The sequence below is a fragment of the Pleurodeles waltl genome, chromosome 7 (assembly GCF_031143425.1).
Source record: "Pleurodeles waltl isolate 20211129_DDA chromosome 7, aPleWal1.hap1.20221129, whole genome shotgun sequence".
Classification (NCBI taxonomy): domain Eukaryota; kingdom Metazoa; phylum Chordata; class Amphibia; order Caudata; family Salamandridae; genus Pleurodeles; species Pleurodeles waltl.
The window spans coordinates 714,820,544-714,839,817 of NC_090446.1; the positions used below are offsets into that span (position 1 = coordinate 714,820,544).

Genomic DNA, 19,274 nt, shown 5'->3' on the forward strand with positions numbered 1-19,274 from the left:
AAGAGTTTTGGCTGAGATTGGGCTCCCTGATATTTTTTTAGATCCAGAACACATGTGACGGGATGCCAAGACACTGATAAAACAATATAATGTGGAATTTTCTAGGACTAAAAGACTGCATAATATTTTAAACTTGAAAACAGTTGAGTGGTATTTCTCGATTGTGAAAACAGATTACACAGAGCCTTATTTATCTTGGTTCACAAATGTATATTATCATACTTTGCTATTTTTTTTAGGTTAGATCCGATACATTTTAAGTTTGCGTTTCCTGTGCAGTGTGGTTGTGCTACTCCAGCCATTCTACTAAACAAAGCACAAGTCACTTTATGATGTTTTGCCCTCTATATGAATCTCATAGAAAAGCTTTTTTAATTCCCTGTTTGAGAACGACCAGTTTTAGAAACTTTTGAAGAACCTTGTCTCCATGGAAATAGTTGCGCAGTCATGAATTTTATTAGATTTGCCCTTTGTATAGGCAATTGGTATGAGTTATTGTCATTGTAAATGGTAATTTAAGTAATTGTTGCTTTTAATGTTCTGGCTGTTTTTATTTCTTTTGGGTTTAATGAACAGTTACTGTTTCACTTGTGATTTTATGGCAATGATTTTGCCCAATAAAGATTATTTGGCTGACTGACACGAGGAACTTGAAAACTCTGAAGACATGCCCTTTAGAAGCCTTACATCAGTTTTAAATTTATTTCCAGTCAATTGTGTTGCAGGGAGGGGCTAATTTCTGAAATCTGTCTCACTAAATTGGCATAATTTTTATCCTAATTGCGTTAAGGTTGGAAGTATAACACACTGTAACACGTGTAATTGAAAAGTCACAAACAAGCAATCAAAAAAAGTAGGACCTTCGGTAAAGTCCAGCCCCGAATACCCCAAACTTCTGCCTCAAAGTTTCTTACCCAGCCTCCAAATCTATAATCTGCCCAAATCCGAACTCTGAAAACGCAAACCACCTTCTCTGGCTCGGAACATTGAACACTATCCAGCAGGAATCAGAGTGTATATCACCAGCTTTTGTAAGATTTTCTGGGACAGGCCGACGTTGCACAATGAACCCACCCACCTGTCTTCCATTGGACCAGGCCGACATTGACAGGCACCCTCTTCCCCACCGGCTACCTAATTAGGGCTGTCTTGCCCACGTGATCCAGGCCGAAACGGTTGTCTGACCCGCGGCTTCGAGGCAGGAGGCACTTATAGTTGGGACGCTGTGTACGTTGGTCGGGTCTTGAGGTCGAGTTGTCTGATTTTCCTACCCCCATCTTGATGCCAAAATGAACGCGTTGAAGCTGCGGAGGGCCAGCGCCACTAAAAAGCGAGCTGGGATTGGCCGGTGCTCATCTCCCGTGCCCGTGGCACTTCTGCCCCTGAAGAGAGTTGGTCGACTTGATGTGGTGGTTGCGACGGAGACCCGACGCTCAAAAAGTACAAGTCATATATATATATATTTGTGTATGCTCTTGAGTTATCATACATCCTGAGGCGCATATAGTCATACACATGGCTGTGTTTACATACCCCATGCATGCCAACATTTCAGAATAGGTAGGAGAATAAAAAAAAAATAATCGGGAGAATATATTTTTCCCATTGACTTCTATTGATTAAGAGGCAATTTCAGGAGGGAGACAGCCAAAACGGCTTACAAAACCGAGAGTCTGCCGGCTGAATATGGTCTATTTGCTCCATTCATTCATTTGTAGGGTGTGAGTGACGCCCTTTACTCAGATTGATCATATAAATAAAAAAGTGCCTAGACCGAAATCGGTTCATTTCTAGTACAAAAAAATCAGCCAGTTGCTTTAATAAAACCTCTAACTAGTCGAGCCGATCCAAAGGCATGGTTTGGCTCTAAGAGCCCTTCTACGACCTGAGCCATGAACGTGTTGTATATACTGTGTAAAAATATGATTACGTATTTTATCATTTGAAAAAAGTGTATTTGTTATATGTGCGGATGATTTGAAGTTTAGTAGATCAGAATGCATCACTGCATTAAGGAGCGTTCATCACAGGTACTTACAAACGTTCCTACCACCTTCTGTCCTGACTATAATGTCAATAGTGAACTATGGAAACTCAGTTGTATGTGCAACCTAAATGTGGGCTGGGTTTCTATGCAGTTAAAAAACAAAACAACAATAACAAAAGCCCTGGAAGCTGCCCTTGTCATTTTGTCAGCACGCACACCTTGCACGCGCACACCTATAAAATGGGCCACATTATTTGTTCTTTTTGTTTTTAGTTATTTATCCGAACAATATAAAACGTGCATAGATTTTTGTTTTGGTAAACGAGCAAGTAAATGGAGAAACAACGCTGATAGTGGTGGTGATTGTGGGGGGGTGGGGGGGGGGTAAGCCACACTATGTCTCGCAACAGACAGAGCAAGCCCTGTAGTAAGCGCCACCTAAAAGGGAGGTGAACTGAAATACATCAATTGCTTAGGATCAGTAATTGTACCACTCTTGTTTGTTCTTGATCTGGTATCTGCTCTTGGGTCTGTTAATGTTTTTGGTCCATTTCAAAAGCAGTTCCTCAACTTGGGTATTTCTCGAGTGTGTTTATGTGTTGAGGCTTTCTGACTGGGATTTACCAAGGTTTTTTTTTAGAGTGACAGTTTCACATAACAAGACCAGGGAAACTGCTTTCAGTTCACTAGTTTCCCAAACTTTTAGGAGTCCCTGGGTAGTCTAGAGTGTCTGGGCTCATTGTGCCAATGTGATCATTTTACCAGTGGTGTCCAGGAGCTTAACTTTGCAATAGACCGCACAATCGAACACCATTAAACCTCTTTTGCAGTTGATCTTCCTGGTAGCAAATTCCTGCCTATTTAGTAAGCTGGCCTGAATATCCCAACTTCCAGCCTATACTTTTACTTATGAAAAAGAAAATTACTGTACCTTTTTGTGCAACACTACACTGTACACTGACATCATGTTTAAGGGTCATGCTGCAACCAGGAGAACAGTCCCTGTTCCTCTAGAGCAGAGTTTAGTTATTAAATGTGCAAAACGGACTTTGTCCTCTTGAGGAAAGCCTTGGGAGAACAGTTTCTACTTCGCTCTTTTCCACTCCTGGGAACTGGTTAAGATCAAATTTGATGAGATAAGACGGCTCACCCTCTCCCATGTTAGTTTAAGTGCCTTCTGTCTATGCTGTTAGTATTTCACAGGCTGGGCCTGCGCTTATCTTTGGGGCAACACCGCTTGAGGTTGTGGAGATCTGATGTCTGTCCTGGCTCATCCTAAGGGACTGCTGTATGGATGTCTGAACACGCCCAGTCAGGGGAGTGTAGACATTGCCAGTACAAGCAAGGAAGTGGCTATTCCCGGTCATGCTGCTCGCTGTACACTGGCCCTGGCTTTGTGGGTTGTGCTTTGGGACCAAACAGAAGCCTCGTCTACAGAAACAAAGCTAGCAGCCCTTCTTGGGTATCTTGGCAGATATGATATTCTCTTGTGAATCACTTTCCTCTGTGATGACAGGGAATGCCTTCTTCCTGATTACAAATTGAAACTGTGAAATTCTGTTGTAGTTCAGTCAGTGCCTCGCACTTCTGTGCTGTAGTTTCTTTCAGCTGTATACCTGCAAACCATGCTAATAATCTTTAGGAAGGCCCCACGGGCACCTATGGTTAGTAAGGACACCCTGAACACAAAGCCAGACCCTTGGATATGAGTGGTGTATATCTTACCTGAGTTGCAGCATCTGCTTCTTTACTATTTCCCTCTATTAGGCAGTGTCCACATTCAAGGACACCTTTAACGCCCTTCCTAAACTGTCGGTCTGTTTGTTCATTAAAGGAAGTCCTCAGGGTAGCTTCTTTAGCCAGAGTGTAGAAGTCCCCAGGTTTCTTGTGCTCAAACCGGGCAAATGGGAGTTGGCAGTCAAGGCCCCAACCATGGAGCACTAAAGAGTTTCACAGTTGCCAGTGAGGAAGAATTTAATATTCTGGTAGAGAAACCTTGGAACACTGGCTGGATGTTTCAGTCTTATCTTTTGTACTAAAGATGCAGACAACGTTTGTATATATCAATAGTCCGCTCTGAGACTAAAATTTAGCAGATACAAACATTTGTTTACTTTTCTCGGATTGCACTATTCACAGGCTTTGTCTTTAGGTATCAACAGGAAGGCAGAGGGAAATATGGGGTCTTCTGTCAGGAAAGAACAAAAGACTGGGCACTTAAGAGAAAGCCCCAATAATATGTCTGGAATGAGTAGTAGACACTTGAAATTAGGTCGATTTTCGGTATGTTGATAACTTCAATATTTTGTCCTGGTTTCAGTTGGAAACTTCGGAGACCTTTCGCAGCCATTTCGGAAAACTAGATGCCTAGAGGAGCTTATGTAGATGCGGCCAGTGGTTCTTGCACTGAATGCCCTGCAAAAGTCAGAAACTAGCTGAAAAATAAAACTTAATTTCTCCACATTTCTGTAATGGTAAATTCCAGAATTTGTGGGGAACAGAAAAAGTCCCACCAAGTGCCCACACTTTTACCAATAAAAAATATAATTCACTTTGGCTGTGTGACTATTATACCTGATAGGAACGCACCAAATCTGTGGCCACGTGAACTCAATGTGAACTTCACCAGGTCACAATTTTGGACTATTCCTCTTCTGTTCAGTAGAGCCATTTACATGTGGAGTACTGTTTTTATTTGGAGAAGTGTGAGAACATTGACAGTAGGATTTGTGTTATTTTCCTGAAGTTCCTGAGTTTTCTGTCACAGAAAAGTGAGGAAATTGTGATCGTTTTTTTAAAATCCATGCTTTGATATTTTCAGAGAATTCTGGGTAGAAAAAGCGTTGGAATGCATGAAAGCCACATCACCGTGATCTCTTTGAAAACTCTAGTTTTCAGACATGTCAGAGGTTTTAGGCTTCACTGGGTGCTGACTGACAATTGGGCCCAAATACTGCAGATATCCTCCGTGCTCAAATATACTGAAAATCCATAAGTCTTACCTCCACACTTAGGCAAACTTTGGAGACCCAGAGAACACCGATTTAGAAACACTGACCATTGTCTTATTTAGTGCATTGTCCCGTCCAACCAAGCAGGAAAAGGGCGGTCTGGCACCCCGCAAAAGAAACCACATAAATGTGTAAATGTTGAAAACATGATTGTGCTAGGTTTCCATACATCTAAGGGGTGATATCTGTGAACAACAAGACAGGTACCGTAAACTGGCATTCTGATCACACTTAGTTTACAATTTTCCCAGAAACACTGCACTCAATTTCCCAAAAAGCACTACATCCAGTTTATCGCCTTTGGACACTTTCACCCCATAGAAAAAAATCCATACACTGCATTTCATTTTCCTTCAAAACGTCTCTGATGCTTTGTATCCGGTTTACCACATCTAGGCACACTGGACTCAAAGAAAACGTAACTTATCTGGTAGACCATTGCAGAGAACATGCAAAGGAACTAAGATTGGGGTGGGTCAAGCTTTAACAGGGCTATGTTCCTGCATGAAGGAGACTGGAGGAAATTGTATTGTTTTGGAAAAATAGATGCTAAAAATCAGTCAGGATGAGGGAGATATAGAAGTTGTGAGAAGACACATCAGGATGTGTAGATGATTAAAAAAACACATGGATGTGGTATGTTTCCATACATGCAAAAACAAGGTGATTGGATGATTGCTTGAATTAATCTCATCCATTGGTAATTGGTATGGGCCATGGGCTATTGCTTTTTCGCCCAACATGCCATTCTAGACAGGGACCTGCCGTATGCAAATCAATTTTGGTCCTGCTCCAGTAGGCACTGTCCAGCCTGAACTGCCAGCCAAAGTCCCCTCCAGATAGGAACACAAGCAATCCACATCGGTTTTACCTACTGAGGCCTCATCAGTGAGGTATAGTTTGAGTCCCATGGCACAGTGAGCACTGGATACAAATCTGGACATAGCCTTGCCACTTAGAACGTCTGCTGCAAAAATATAAAACTGAGGTGGCATGGTGGCCAAAGGAACAATGGGGTGGCATGCTACGTTGAGCTATTGCCAGTGGTTAGACTTATTGCAAGTATTCCTCCCTTTACCTTCCGCGAGTCTAATGTTTCTGTATATGCCAGGTATGATACTTTTTACTAAAAAAACACACACACAGAATTATGGTATCCCTATATAAATGGACATCTCTCATTTCTTTATAATTGGTGCCCAGTGACACACTCGGCCACCTATTATAAAGAAAAGACCTCCGAACTCGGCTGTAATAAGTTATTGTAGTCGTATTCTGATGTCACAAGGTAGCTGAGGTGAAAGATAGGTCAGGTCATGGAGCAGGTCCTTAACGCAACAAAAATGAAACATTGCTTTTCTTTCTTCTGCCTCTATTTTTCTAGCTTATGCTAACAGAAAAAAATGATTATTTTCTTCATTGCTTAGGTAATGATAGGAAAGTTAGAATCTTTCTGCATGTTTCTACATATTCTGAGCTACAACAGTTTTTTTCTTCTTTTTAAACTGCCTATTGAGCTGTTTCTATTATCTTTTTGCAACAAATATTTATTAGTGGTTTTATTTTTATTCGGAATGTTTGCAAATATGCTCTCTCTTTCTGGAAGAGCTATGCATCAGTGTTTTAAGTGGTTTGTGGGAAAGGTAATGAAAGGTGATTGTGTGACCATCTATTGTATGGGATATAATACCCCATGCCTTGGAGTTCCATAACCTAGTAAATGTCGTGTGATTATAGAACTCCTCGGTGACTTTGGATATCCTTATAATGTACAACAGGGGGTACTTTATCCTATATATTTCATTAAAAAAAATAATGAACGTTATATATAGGCTCATATTTTAAACATACAAAACCATACAATTTCAACTGTTCTAGTTAGTTATCTCAAGTAACTATAACTCATGCCCTAAGGTAACTATAGCCCACGCCCAAGCACAGTTTTTTCTTCAAAAGTTTTACTGCAAATATTACCATGATATTAGCCATGATGTTATCAAAGATGTCATGAGGGCCATAATTTGTGTGGTAATTAGCAGTGCATGGCCAGGGCACGAGTTAAAGTTACCTTAGGGCATGAGTTATAGTTACATGAGATAACTATACCAGCTGAGGTTCTATGGTTTTGTACGTTTAAAGTATGAGCCTAACTATAATGTCCATGTATAGACCTAGTATAGTCCCCAAAGGACAATCTGCGTATTGACAGCCAGCTTTCTGCCAAATGTGGTATAATTCCATCCAGTGGTTTGGGCTGTAGTCGTGTTCAAAGGTCCTATGGTAATTAACATGGAAACACAACTTTTTAGACCCCCCCCCCCCTTTTTGCTTGCCCTGCCCACCACCCTCGAGAGATCACCCTGAAACTTTCTGTGCACAAGAAGAATCATCGGTACCCTTTTGCTTTTTGAAAAGTTTGTGAAGATTCATCAAACGGTGCCAAAGATACAGGCAAGTCAAAAAATACTTTTTCTATGGAAACATGATCCTAAGTATAACTACCTACTGTCTTTGGTCTGTAGTCAACAACGCTTCAACCTCTACTTAGCATAAGGTATTCATCAGGACGGAGGTGAATAGACGAGCACCGCAATGTGGGGTGTAGCATCCACATAAAAGGAGGGGAACCGACTGGTGGAGCGGTGGTCACAATGATGGGCCAAGGGTATAACTCCTTCATGTGTCTTATTTTATTTTTTTAAATATATTTCTTTATTGGCATTTTCTTATATTACAACAGCAGGTCCCAATCATGTATCAGCAAACATGTCAGCACGTAGGGAAGCACCAATTGTAACAGTATAGACGTATAGCAACAAGCAGATGGAAAAGCAATAGGAGCACATGTAAACTTGCTGTTTCAACATTACAACAAAAGAAATGAGCTAAGTCCATACATTTCCCAAGGTGGCACCAAATATAGCAAAACTAATAGGAGCAAAAAAAACAAAAACATAATTATGGTAATATAAATTGTAAACAATGAACCAGGACCTCATGGGCTATAGGGATGCGTAACATCATAGTCCATGTAACTAGAATAAGAAAAAGGACAGGAGCATTTGTGACAGAGGCGACAAGCGTAGGGCACACTTTGCAGCCAGCCGTTCAGTGCATCGGATGGATTATAGGTGCCCGTTGGTTTTCTTGGGACCCTTCATAGTGGGCACAGCCTATGCTGATGCAACCCTGAAATAGTGGGTGTAGTCAGTAAATACGCAAGGATGTGTAACTTGTCCTAAAGTTTCAGCACATGTGTTTTTTCCACAGTATAGCAGCATCTCCTCCTCCCCAGGAGCTGTAAACCATGTAAAATGGTGTCATCTTCAGCTGTTGCCAATCCGTGTACCGCACGGAGCCAACTTCCAACCAAGGGTGGCTGCACTGCCTTCAGGTCATTGGTATCAAGCTCTTAAATAGGGCTATGCCCAGGTCTGCTAGTTTCATGTGGTGTTTGGTGCGTTTCGTTCGTTTAGTATTCCCCAACAGGCACAGCAAGGGGTCAGGTGGTAGTTGCACATCGACCACTGCTGATAGGTGCTCGATCGCCTGCACCCACACTCTTGCCAGCATCAGGGCACTCCCATATCCTACGGGGAAAAGTTGCATCCTAATATTCGCAGCTCGGGCACCACAGGGCCACTTCTAGGAACATCTTGTGTAACTGGTGTGCTGTAAGGTAGGTGTGGTACAGGTAATTGAACTGCATACATTTCAGGTGGGCATTGGGGAAGATGCGCTTCATCTGCTCCAGGGCCATCCCCCAATGCTTGGTTGACAGTACCACGCCCTAAGTACTCATACCATTGTACCTTATTGTGTACTGCATGACCTGCATCAGTAGCCTGCAGAGTCGTGTAGAGCCTTGTGAATGCTTTCCTACCTAGACGGTGTGTAAGAATGCACTGTAGCCCGTGGTGTAGGGCTGGTCCCTCCTGTCCCACTGCCCAAGTACTTCTTATCTCCAAGATAAACTCATTATGGGCTAGTAGTAGGCCTGCCCCAATCCCACACGCACCTCCTGAAAGAAGCGCAAGGCACCATTGTCGCATAGGTTCTCATTATCCTAATGAGACTACTGTATTGGGGCAGCAGAATCACCTGTACTGCGGGGGACTGAGTCTGAAACCGCTCCAGGTGATGCTTGTCGGCCTAATCTGGGTTTGTTCTGGCTAACTAGCAGTGCCTCATCTCCACCCAAGAATAGGGATGATTGGGCAACACATAAATGACTCCTCTGGGGAATCGTGGTTGCTCAGATCTCATCCGTTTCTCTCAGTTACATTAGTCTCACGTATGCAAGGACAGTCAGAGGTAGAGTATAGTTCAATAAGGTTTTATTGAAGTAACTGCATCTTAGATAAAACATGTTTTGCAATAACTAGGACGATGAAGCACAACAGGATTAAAATTGTGACAAGGAGAGTAAAACACAAAAATAACGCTACCATGTTGTCACTACAGTTTTTAAGAATAGTTCCTACCTAGGCTAGGATAGAGCACAGCATGTTCAGCTCTAATTCTGCCCTTCAGGTTCCCCCTGGGAAGACATCATCCCTCATACCTGATCAAGAGGCCTGTAGTCTACATAAGCAGCTGCAGTGAAGCATTCAGCAATCGGCATACAGTCATGGTCATATGGCTGGAATATCCCTCTAACGCACATGGGTCAAAAGTAGTGTTTTTATAATAAAACACCTGATGTTCCAAGAAAGGATCCCCACGTAAGAGTATATATGTTTCTGGGAACATTGGAGACAAAAAGTACCACTTTTGCCAGCAACCTATCTTATTGCAGCCTTGAGAAAGCACAGAGTGAAAGAAATGTCTTGTTTAAGAACGGGGTGCTGACCTAGGCTAAGAAGAGCTAGATAGAGAAAATAAAACAAGACCGCAAATGTAGCTATTGTTAAAATAATATAACAAAGCTAGAATAAAACATATCTAGGTTAAAGTGCACAGCGGAGGGCCTAGTTTGCTAAAATAACATGTCTAAAACTACAGCTAAAACGGCTACACAACACCCTCCCCTTGCCGGTTCAAAGGTTGTTCAAAGCCTAATTATGTACAAAAGCTACTAAAATTCAACCTAAGGCATTTATACGGGAATGACAATAATGACAAGTTAAAAAGACACTTGAGCATGTATGAAAAGGACAATTTAAAATGTTAATTGTGGCGTCAGGAAAATCCAAATTTCAAATGTCAAAGTCTGTTTTAAAGTTGCCAATTGAATCCGGGATAATTGAAGATAGGAAATCTTCCACTTTGGAAGTTGGTAAAGTAGGAAGTTCATCGCCATGAAAAACCAAGGAGCATTCGTGTTCCAAAGCCTGAGCTCCAGCCAAGGCAGCAGCATTCCGTGGTATGCCCAACAGTGCGTTTAGAACTGCATGATCTACAAAGGGCAACTCATAAACAGCTTCCTGTAGCAAACTCACCCTCAACGTGCATGTCTGGTAACGAGCCCTCAGCGAGACCATCAACAGATCAGCGTCCAATGAAAGGAAGCACTGTGTAGAAAGACATACTTTCAGTGCATATTCAAACTAGCACCAGAGGCACCAAAACACGGGCTGCACACCATGTAAAACCGGGGTTAATGACAGCGACCAGTCACACTCCAGTTGCTCCAGGAGCGATGCTCCAAAGTACTGCATCATGCGTTCACGACACAGCTGCGCTGGCGGAAGCACTTTCAGTCCTCCTTGTTGCAGCGGGACAACCTTTGTGCAGAGAGTGTAGCAATAGCAAAATGCCACCTATTATAGCCAAAGTGATCAGAAATCCCCCGAAAATACTGGAGCATATTGAGTGGTCGGCTGAAGATATTAAGCCGAATATAGAGGAGAAGTTGTAAACGAAACCAGAGTCAACACCCTTAAAGAAATTAGCAATTCCAGTAGTACTGGACGCAATAAATATCCATCCCACGAGTTCACCATAGTATCTCTGAAAGTTAGTACTTTAAAGGGACTGTATCTCTGCCGATGACCTTGCAACCTGAAGCGCATAGGTCTCGTGTGCAGATGTAAGCACCACATGTTTTTGAAACAATAAAGCCTTGAGTCTGCTCAACTTGTCAAAATTCACATTTGAAGTAGCGATATGGAGCCAAATCTCAGCTACTTCCCTCTGTCGTGTAGGAGGAAAAAGTAAGTTCCCGCAGCATGTAACAATTTTAGAGACCGAAACGACATAAACTATTCCGGCTGGCATTCCACAACAGCTCTCACTATTGAGGAGAACAAAGCTGCCATTCGAGAGCACCTGGAACACCGGTCTAATCAAGGGGCCTGGTATTCCCTTCAGGTAACAAGCCAAGTTTGCTGCTGAAGCGTTGCACACCCCGTGCAAGGACAGCTGTTTACAAACCATTGAATGGCTGACAGAAGTTTCGCATTTACTACCACTAAGAAAGATCTCTTTCATGCCACTGAGACATTTGTACGAGATGGGTAGCTCCCACACCTCATGGATGTAACTATCTCCTAGCAACATCACAAAACAAAATAAAATAAAATGATGGATGGAGTGTTGAAACTTTTCAAACACTCGCCCCCAGTCACAGATCTGGGTTTAGTCAATTTTTCTTTTGGTCGCCTAGTCACCCCAGTTTGAACCCAGCCATATGCAAATCAGTCTTGACCCTGTTCCCCATGGGAACAGTCCAGCCCGAACTGCCAGGCCAGGTCTTCCCTGGAAAGGAAACAAGCATCCTGGGACCAGTTTCAGGGTATCACCCTTCATCAGCCAGGCTAGCTTGAATCCAGTGGCACAGCGAGCAAGGGACCCACGTTGGGGCATACCCCTGCCACTTCGGGCACACAAAGCAGCATCACAAAACAAAATGATGGACGGGGTGTTAACTTTTCAAACACTCACCCCCTGTCACAGATGTGGGTTTAATCCATCGTTATTTTGCCTGCCACGTCACTGATTTGCATATGGCTGGGTCCAAACTGGGGTGGCATGGTGAGCAAAAGAACGATGGATTAAACCCAGATCTGTGAATGGGGGTGAGTGTCTGCATTGTTCAGCACTCCGTCCATCATCCTTTTGTGTTGTAACTATCTCCTAGCCTTTCATATCGGCCCACTGGAATGTGTTTTTAGCAGGATGTGAATTGAAGTGTTGAAATAGGCAGGTTGATAACCTTGTGTATTAACCACTCAGCAGATGGTGTTTCAGCCACAGTAAAAGGCAACTTTTCTAATTTCTCAATATTTAACATGACATAAGTAGCTTCTTTTTTAGCCATTAGTTGTAGTTATATGTCCCTTGCTCTAACGTGTTGCCAGGGAACGCGACCTGCCTTCAGTGTTTCTAGTGTCCAACCTAACTGCATAATGGACCTTATTTGACTCTGTCTGAGGTGTAAAGAGGACATGTTGCTTTGTACTATGTCTATCGCAAAAGAAACAATGTTGCTTAAGGTGTATATCCGGTCGGACAGGGTATTAATTCCATTATCTACCACAGCTAATGCCTTCTGTAAGTTTTCCTGATCTATTTGCCTTAACCGGACGACAGCTTCTTGTTGAGAAAGCTACCAAATATCATTATAGACTTCATATAAGAAGCGCCTTCTGCGTTGTTTTCTGGGGCCTAACAGGAAATCATGTAAGTCAGTGTTATTAGACAGGAGACTGAGGTGTTCTCTAACAGCATCTAGTGAGGAACCCTTCAACCATTGCTGGCATAGTTTCCCTACACTGTATTTTGTTACTATACCCACATGTTCAGATGACATATAGTGAGGGTCAGGCCTACTTGTTCTAAAACCCCCTGTGGAGTTTATAAAATGTTTGACACCCATTAGTATCTATTGGCCACAATAATCACCCACCAAAACGTGAAAGTGAAGCATTAAACGTGCCATTCTGGACCCATTCATCGAGCTGATCTTCAGTAGCATTTATATACTTTTGCCATTTGTAAAATTTTGCAGGGGCAGGAATACTGGGCGCATTAAAATTCCTAATTTTCCCTAAGCCTAAACAACCTGTGTGGTGTTCAGTTTCATTTAAAAATATCATTTGAACAGGTATCAGGCATGCTCTGAACAAAGCTTCCTTTCCTCTTATTTGCCAATTTGTTGTACCCCACACACTTTTTAAGTCAATCGACTTCAACCAATATTCATAGCCTTCTATAGCCAACCGGGAAACAAAGGAATCTGAATAAATGAATTTTGTATCTGTCAATAATATGTATACATTTTCCATAAATGCCAAATTGAAATAATGATTTAGCATTTTTAACATTGTGCTAAGAAAAATATGCAAAGTTTTCAGAATATGTTCTAGAACTTCTTTGTGGAGGAGTTGGACAATGTTCCCATTGTGTGTAATTAAATATAGCCTTTAGAGTACTTGCTCTGTGAATAAAATGGTTTCCATAATAATAATAGCAGAACATGTCACCATAATCTTCTTTGGATTGATAAACATCCTCAATTTCAAATACAGTAAAATACTGTAATTCAGTCAACATAGAATCAACTGTTTTCACATCCCAATCATCAGAAACAACTGTGGGTATTAATACATTGTTCATAGAAAGTTTAAACACATATGGTATATGAATGACCTCCGTCGGGACGTAAATATCAAATGTGACTCTATCCCAAATAATCCCATCAGGAATTGGTATAGCGGAAATGTTCACAAAAGACATGTCTCTGCAGATCTTGTGAGAAGAAAAATGGGGCTTTAGGACCTCATCCACCAGTTCAACGGTTGGTCGTTCAGGAAGGCAATGACCATGTATCAGTAGAAAGAAAGTAATAAAAAAGCCAATCTAAAGGAGGAAAACTAATATAGTCCAGGAAAGCCACAGATAGTTACACGGGAAAATAAAGTAATTTGATTTTAAGCCAATTTATCAGCTTACATGTTTGTGGCATTTCAGGTGTAGAAGAGGCAAATGAGTCCAAAAAGGTGTTGTTAATGTTGGCAAAGTATCCAGAAGCAGTTTGTGCAAAAACTGGAGCCGTATTTGAAGGAGGAGAACTGGTAGGGGTCTCTGCGGTGCTTCACTGTAAATGACGCCATCCGTTTGTGTAGAAGTCGAGTCAAATCGATCAGCAATTTCCGTGTTGCTTGTAGTAGATGTTAGTGTAACTAATGCAAGATCATTTCCCACCCTCCCCAAGCTCGGAGAGGTGTCAGCGTTGCTGCTCAAAACTTGTAGATGGACATCTTGACCAGTAGTGAGAGGGATTCGGGTACTACTGGTTGGTCTTCTTGGTCTGCTGGGCATGATCGGCCACATGGTGTAACTTGACATTGTCGATGGAGACAATGCAGTTTTCTTGAAAGGCAGCGGTGGTAGAATGACAGTTCTGGTACCGTGTACTACCAGGACTGGGACCGGTACATGATAGGAAGGACCAAACTCCTTTTTCACATCAGCTTATTCACGTATTAAATCCCCAACCTTTAGAATCCAGCCGGTAGACGTCATTGGTACTTCCTTAATTCCTACGGAGGCAGCACTGGCAAAAGCGTTGTCATCACGGAATTGTTGTAATTCCTATAAGACAGTGGCACGTTCATTTATGTCAAAAGGTGTTTCTGCCATCTCCGTGCCAGGGCCATCAAGATCTGGAACATAGAGTTCCAAGCAGACACTTGTATGAAGTACAACCGCCACCCCCCCCCCCGGGACTTTCTAGGCAGATTATTAAGTGCTCTCTGGACTCCATGCAGGGGATTAAGCCAACTACGAACCATACCTAATACTCTGGCTGTTAAGGATTGCTTTAAATCTCGGTTTCGTCGCTCCACGACACTGTTTACCTGAAATGGAGACAAGTAATGGAGTTGGACCCCTAACAAAGCCATGGCATCCCTGGATGCCCTTGAGGCGAAAGTAGGGCCCTGGCCCGAGTGGAAAGCTGCAGCTTATGTGCCGATAAAGACTTGCAAATCTTTAATAACAGTCTGAGTGTCAGCCGAGCGTTGTGGCCACACCCATAGAAATCTGGAGCAAGAGTTGACAGCAACTAAGATGTATTTAGATGCACTGTCTGCTGTTAGGGGACAGCAATGGTCCAAGTACACACTTTGTAGTGGTTTGTTAAAAATTAGGAGGGGTGTCTGCGGTGGACGTTTGCCATTGGAACCCTTAATTTGTTGGCAGATATCACAACAAAGGACATACTGCTTGGTCTGTTTATATAGACCTGGTCACCAATAACGTGCTTGCAATGATTATATTGTAGCCACCACACCTGCAGAAGCAGAGGCAACCCCCTCATGTGCTGCTTTAATCAACTCTGGTCTAAGGTCTTTATTTGGAATTACTCGAACTCCCATGCTTGGTATTTTTACTTCTGCATCAAGGAAGCCTCCTATCTGGTAGGAATATTTAGCAGGGAATGCTTTTGGTAAAGGCGTGCCTTCAGCCGTGGCTTTCACGGTAGCCCATATGTCATCATCCGGTTTCGTTCTAGAACGAGTTACTGCAGCAATAGAAGCCGTAGCTACTGCCAATTTGGCTACTTCATCAGCCAGCGTATTCCCAGCAAAGTTTATTTCAATGCACTGGTGTCCAAGTGTATGTACAATATGGACATTTGGTAGCGTTTCCTTTAGATCGCTACTTTCCCCCACAGAAGTCTGTGTTTGATGGTGTTAGCTTTGGAATCTCTGAACCCATTCTGGCGCCAGTAATGCAGATATTCATTAAAGGACTTGATACAATAGTATGAATCACAGACAATCAGCGTTAGCTGGTCAGGAGCCGTATGTTCCAGTGCCATCACCAGAGCCTTTAGCTCTGCTAGTTTTGCAGTGCAATCCCGTAGGGTTTGCATGAAAGCTTGTTGTGGATAGAATTTACTGCCCTCCATATAGCCGCTTACGACTGCGCAAGCAGCGGAGTATTGATGCTTAGTGCCTATTGCAGGTTGAGCGGAGCCATCGGTGTACATGAATCTTTGATATTGATCAATAGGCCAAGTATTTGCCAGAAGTGGGTATTTTAGTTCATATTGCAAAAATTCTTGAGTTTGTAACTTTGTATCAAAAATATAGTCAACATCAGTGGGTGTCAGAGACGTTGCCCATTGGCTCAAGGGCTGGGATTGGAGATATGACAATAATGTGATTCCCTTGGGCTAGTTGTCTTTCTTTAATGTTCACAAAACAAAAGAGGGTGGGAAAGTGATTGAAATGGCGCTCCTACTTTCAACCTATTTTCCTATACCCAAAGATAGTACACACGGTGCTCAAAACTAAGGTTTCACCCCCCAACACCTTACCTGATAACACTAATGTTATCAACACCATACAATAAGTAATGGCACACGTGTAAATCAATAAAGTAAATCAGTACATGATGTGTTACAAATATAATGGAATGACAACAATATATTCACAAATCCTGTCCTTTACATAGTTCAATAACTGTTTAATTCACATTATTGAAATTCTGCAGTCTGATCAACATGTCCCATCCAAAGAATTGTTTCACATGAAATGAACTCCTCATAAAGGTCAACACGTGTTTCATCCGGGGTGTACCCCTGGATTTCCTCCGGACCTCCTAGAATAATATTATCCATAATTAACAAAACAATATTTAATGTCAGTATTACATACATTATCTAGTCAGTAATCATACCATTTCTCCTTATCCAGCAGTGGTAACCATGCAAGTTATCAATCTCACCGGACCGTGAAGTCCCCCTATCTTAGTGAATAACAGTGTAATACCAAACATAAATAAAATGTGGCAGAAAATAAGCAATACAACCAAAAAGTAAATAATAGCCTATGTGCCATATGTTATACATGCTCACAGATTGAATCAATTTATCAGCCTTGGGGGTGCCACCAAAGTGTGTAGACCCGAAGAATAGATGATATATACCTTAGAATCTCATAGCGTATTGCTGTTCGGTATCTTGTACACTCTTGGTTTCTTTAGAGTATCAGAATGTTTACATGTAAGCTAGAGACACATGAATAAAAGTATTACTCAATACCCAGTGATCAATGTTCTACCAAAACTTATGAAATGGAATATTCATAATTTTCGCTTACCAATCTCTCAATATTGTCCATACGAGCAGTATACTAATTAGCCCAAACCCATATTCAACTTTGTTTCCTAAATTATTATAGAAAACCTAATTAAAACGCTGTCCGCTCCACGTAGTTGAAAAGAGCTTCCCTCCTGTAATTAGATAGATCCCTTACCCGAATCAAGTCGCCAATTTAGTTTAGTTTTCGCTCCCCGTGCCGCGAGTACGCCGACGCACCGTATTCGGACCCGAATCTCTTCGGACGAGTAATTTTAAAGCCCGCGATTTTATAATAAAAATAGAAAACGGACTCCAAACATGTTCTTGTGTGAATTGGGAAACACAAAGGACAGACTATTCGTATTTATTATAATCCCTTATCCCAGTAGACATAATAGAAAACGGACTAACCGACTAAGAAAAAAACCTAGTGCAGATTACAAACCATACATGATGGACCATTCTAACTATTAGATTGCCTATTTTAGATTCAATATCTTGCTGCCTTGTACTCAAGCTCATGATATTTGCTACAACTAAGTTAGCTCCATTGAACTAATTGTATAAAGATTATTAATAGAACCATTATACCTAAATTAAGATACACCAAAGTTCCCAAGTCACTAAACCATTGACCAGGCACAATATCAAAACGGGTCCAAACGGATGCACCGTATGTGCTACATGTGAAGTCAAGCCAACATGGCTACAACCCAAACTAAAATTAAAGAATAAATAAAATCCCCCATCCCTATTTTGAACTATATTTGTAAGAACTCAATTGCATTATCACCTTCCATCAATAACCTTATATTACAATACATTCTCCAAATCTTAAAGCACCTATTTACTAGTCTCCAAGGAAATACTCCATCTCATAGTCCGTATTCAATCCTTGCTCCACTGCTCCTAATTTAATAATCCAAATCGACTCTCTTCTCCGTAAGGCCAATTCCCTATTACCTCCCCTTGGATTCTAATCACAGTATTCAAAGCCAAAAAAATTAAATTCTTTATGAATTCCTTGTGCGTCACATACTCTCATATGTGAGGCTATAGGGTACCGCTCGTCTTCTTGCCTAATCGCTCTCCAATGTTCGGCAATTCTCACCTTGAGAGGGCGTATCGTACTTCCCACATAAATTCTCTCACATTTACACACAAGCATATACACTACATATTTAGTGTTACAGTCTATATGTGATTTGATATCCACTTTATGCCCACTCCTGTCATGGAATAATTTAGGTATAATGGTTCTATTAATAATCTTTATACAATTAGTTCGATGGAGATAACTTAGTTGTAGCAAATATCATGAGCTTGAGTACAAGGCAGTAAGATATTGAATCTAAAATAGGCAATCTAATTACAGGAGGTTAGCTCTTTTCAACTACGTGGAGCTGACAGCGTTTTAATTAGGTTTTCTATAATATTTTAGGAAACTAAGTCGAATACGGGTTTGGGCTAATTAGTATACTGCTCGTATGGACAATATTGAGAGATTGGTAAGCGAAAATTATGAATATTCCATTTCATAAGTTTTGGTAGAACATTGATCACTGGGTATTGAGTAATACCTTTATTCATGTGTCTCTAGCTTACATGTAAACATTCTGATACTCTAAAGAAAGCAAGGGTGTACAAGATACCGAACAGCAATACGCTATGAGATTCTAAGGTATATATCATCTATTCTTCGGGTCTAGACACTTTGGTGGCACCCCCAAGGCTGATAAATTGATTCAATCTGTGAGCATGTATAACATATGGCACATAGGCTATTATTTACTTTTTGGTTGTATTGCTTATTTTCTACCACATTTTATTTAGGTTTGGTATTACACTGTTGGTATAACAGTGTAATACCAAACCTAAATAAAACTAAGATAGGGGGACTTCACGGCCCGGTGAGATTGATAACTTGCATGGTTACCACTGCTGGATAAGGAGAAATGGTATGATTACTGACTAGATAATGTATGTAATATTGACATTAAATATTGTTTTGTTAATTATGGATAATATTATTCTAGGAGGTCCTGAGGAAATCCAGGGGTACACCCCGGATGAAACACATGTTGACCTTTATGAGGAGTTCATTTCATGTGAAACAATTCTTTGGATGGGACATGTTGATCGGACCACAGAATTTAATAATGTGAATTAAACAGTTATTGGAAAGGACAGGATTTGTGAATAAATTGTTGTCATTCCATTATATTTGTAACAGACCTTCATG

The 19,274-nt window shown here is 41.4% G+C and overlaps 1 protein-coding gene across 2 annotated transcripts in view; it reads left to right on the forward strand.

Moving 5' to 3' along the window:
* The first annotated feature begins 1,181 nt into the window (after positions 1 to 1,181).
* The window catches only part of MEIKIN (meiotic kinetochore factor), a 637,531-nt gene continuing 619,438 nt past the window's right edge, over positions 1,182 to 19,274 (forward strand). For both annotated transcript variants that reach the window (XM_069202007.1, XM_069202008.1), the window contains exon 1: positions 1,182 to 1,440. In XM_069202007.1, coding sequence (XP_069058108.1) covers positions 1,290 to 1,440 — 151 coding nt within the window. In that variant the 5' untranslated portion in view covers positions 1,182 to 1,289. The remainder of the gene's footprint in view (positions 1,441 to 19,274) is intronic.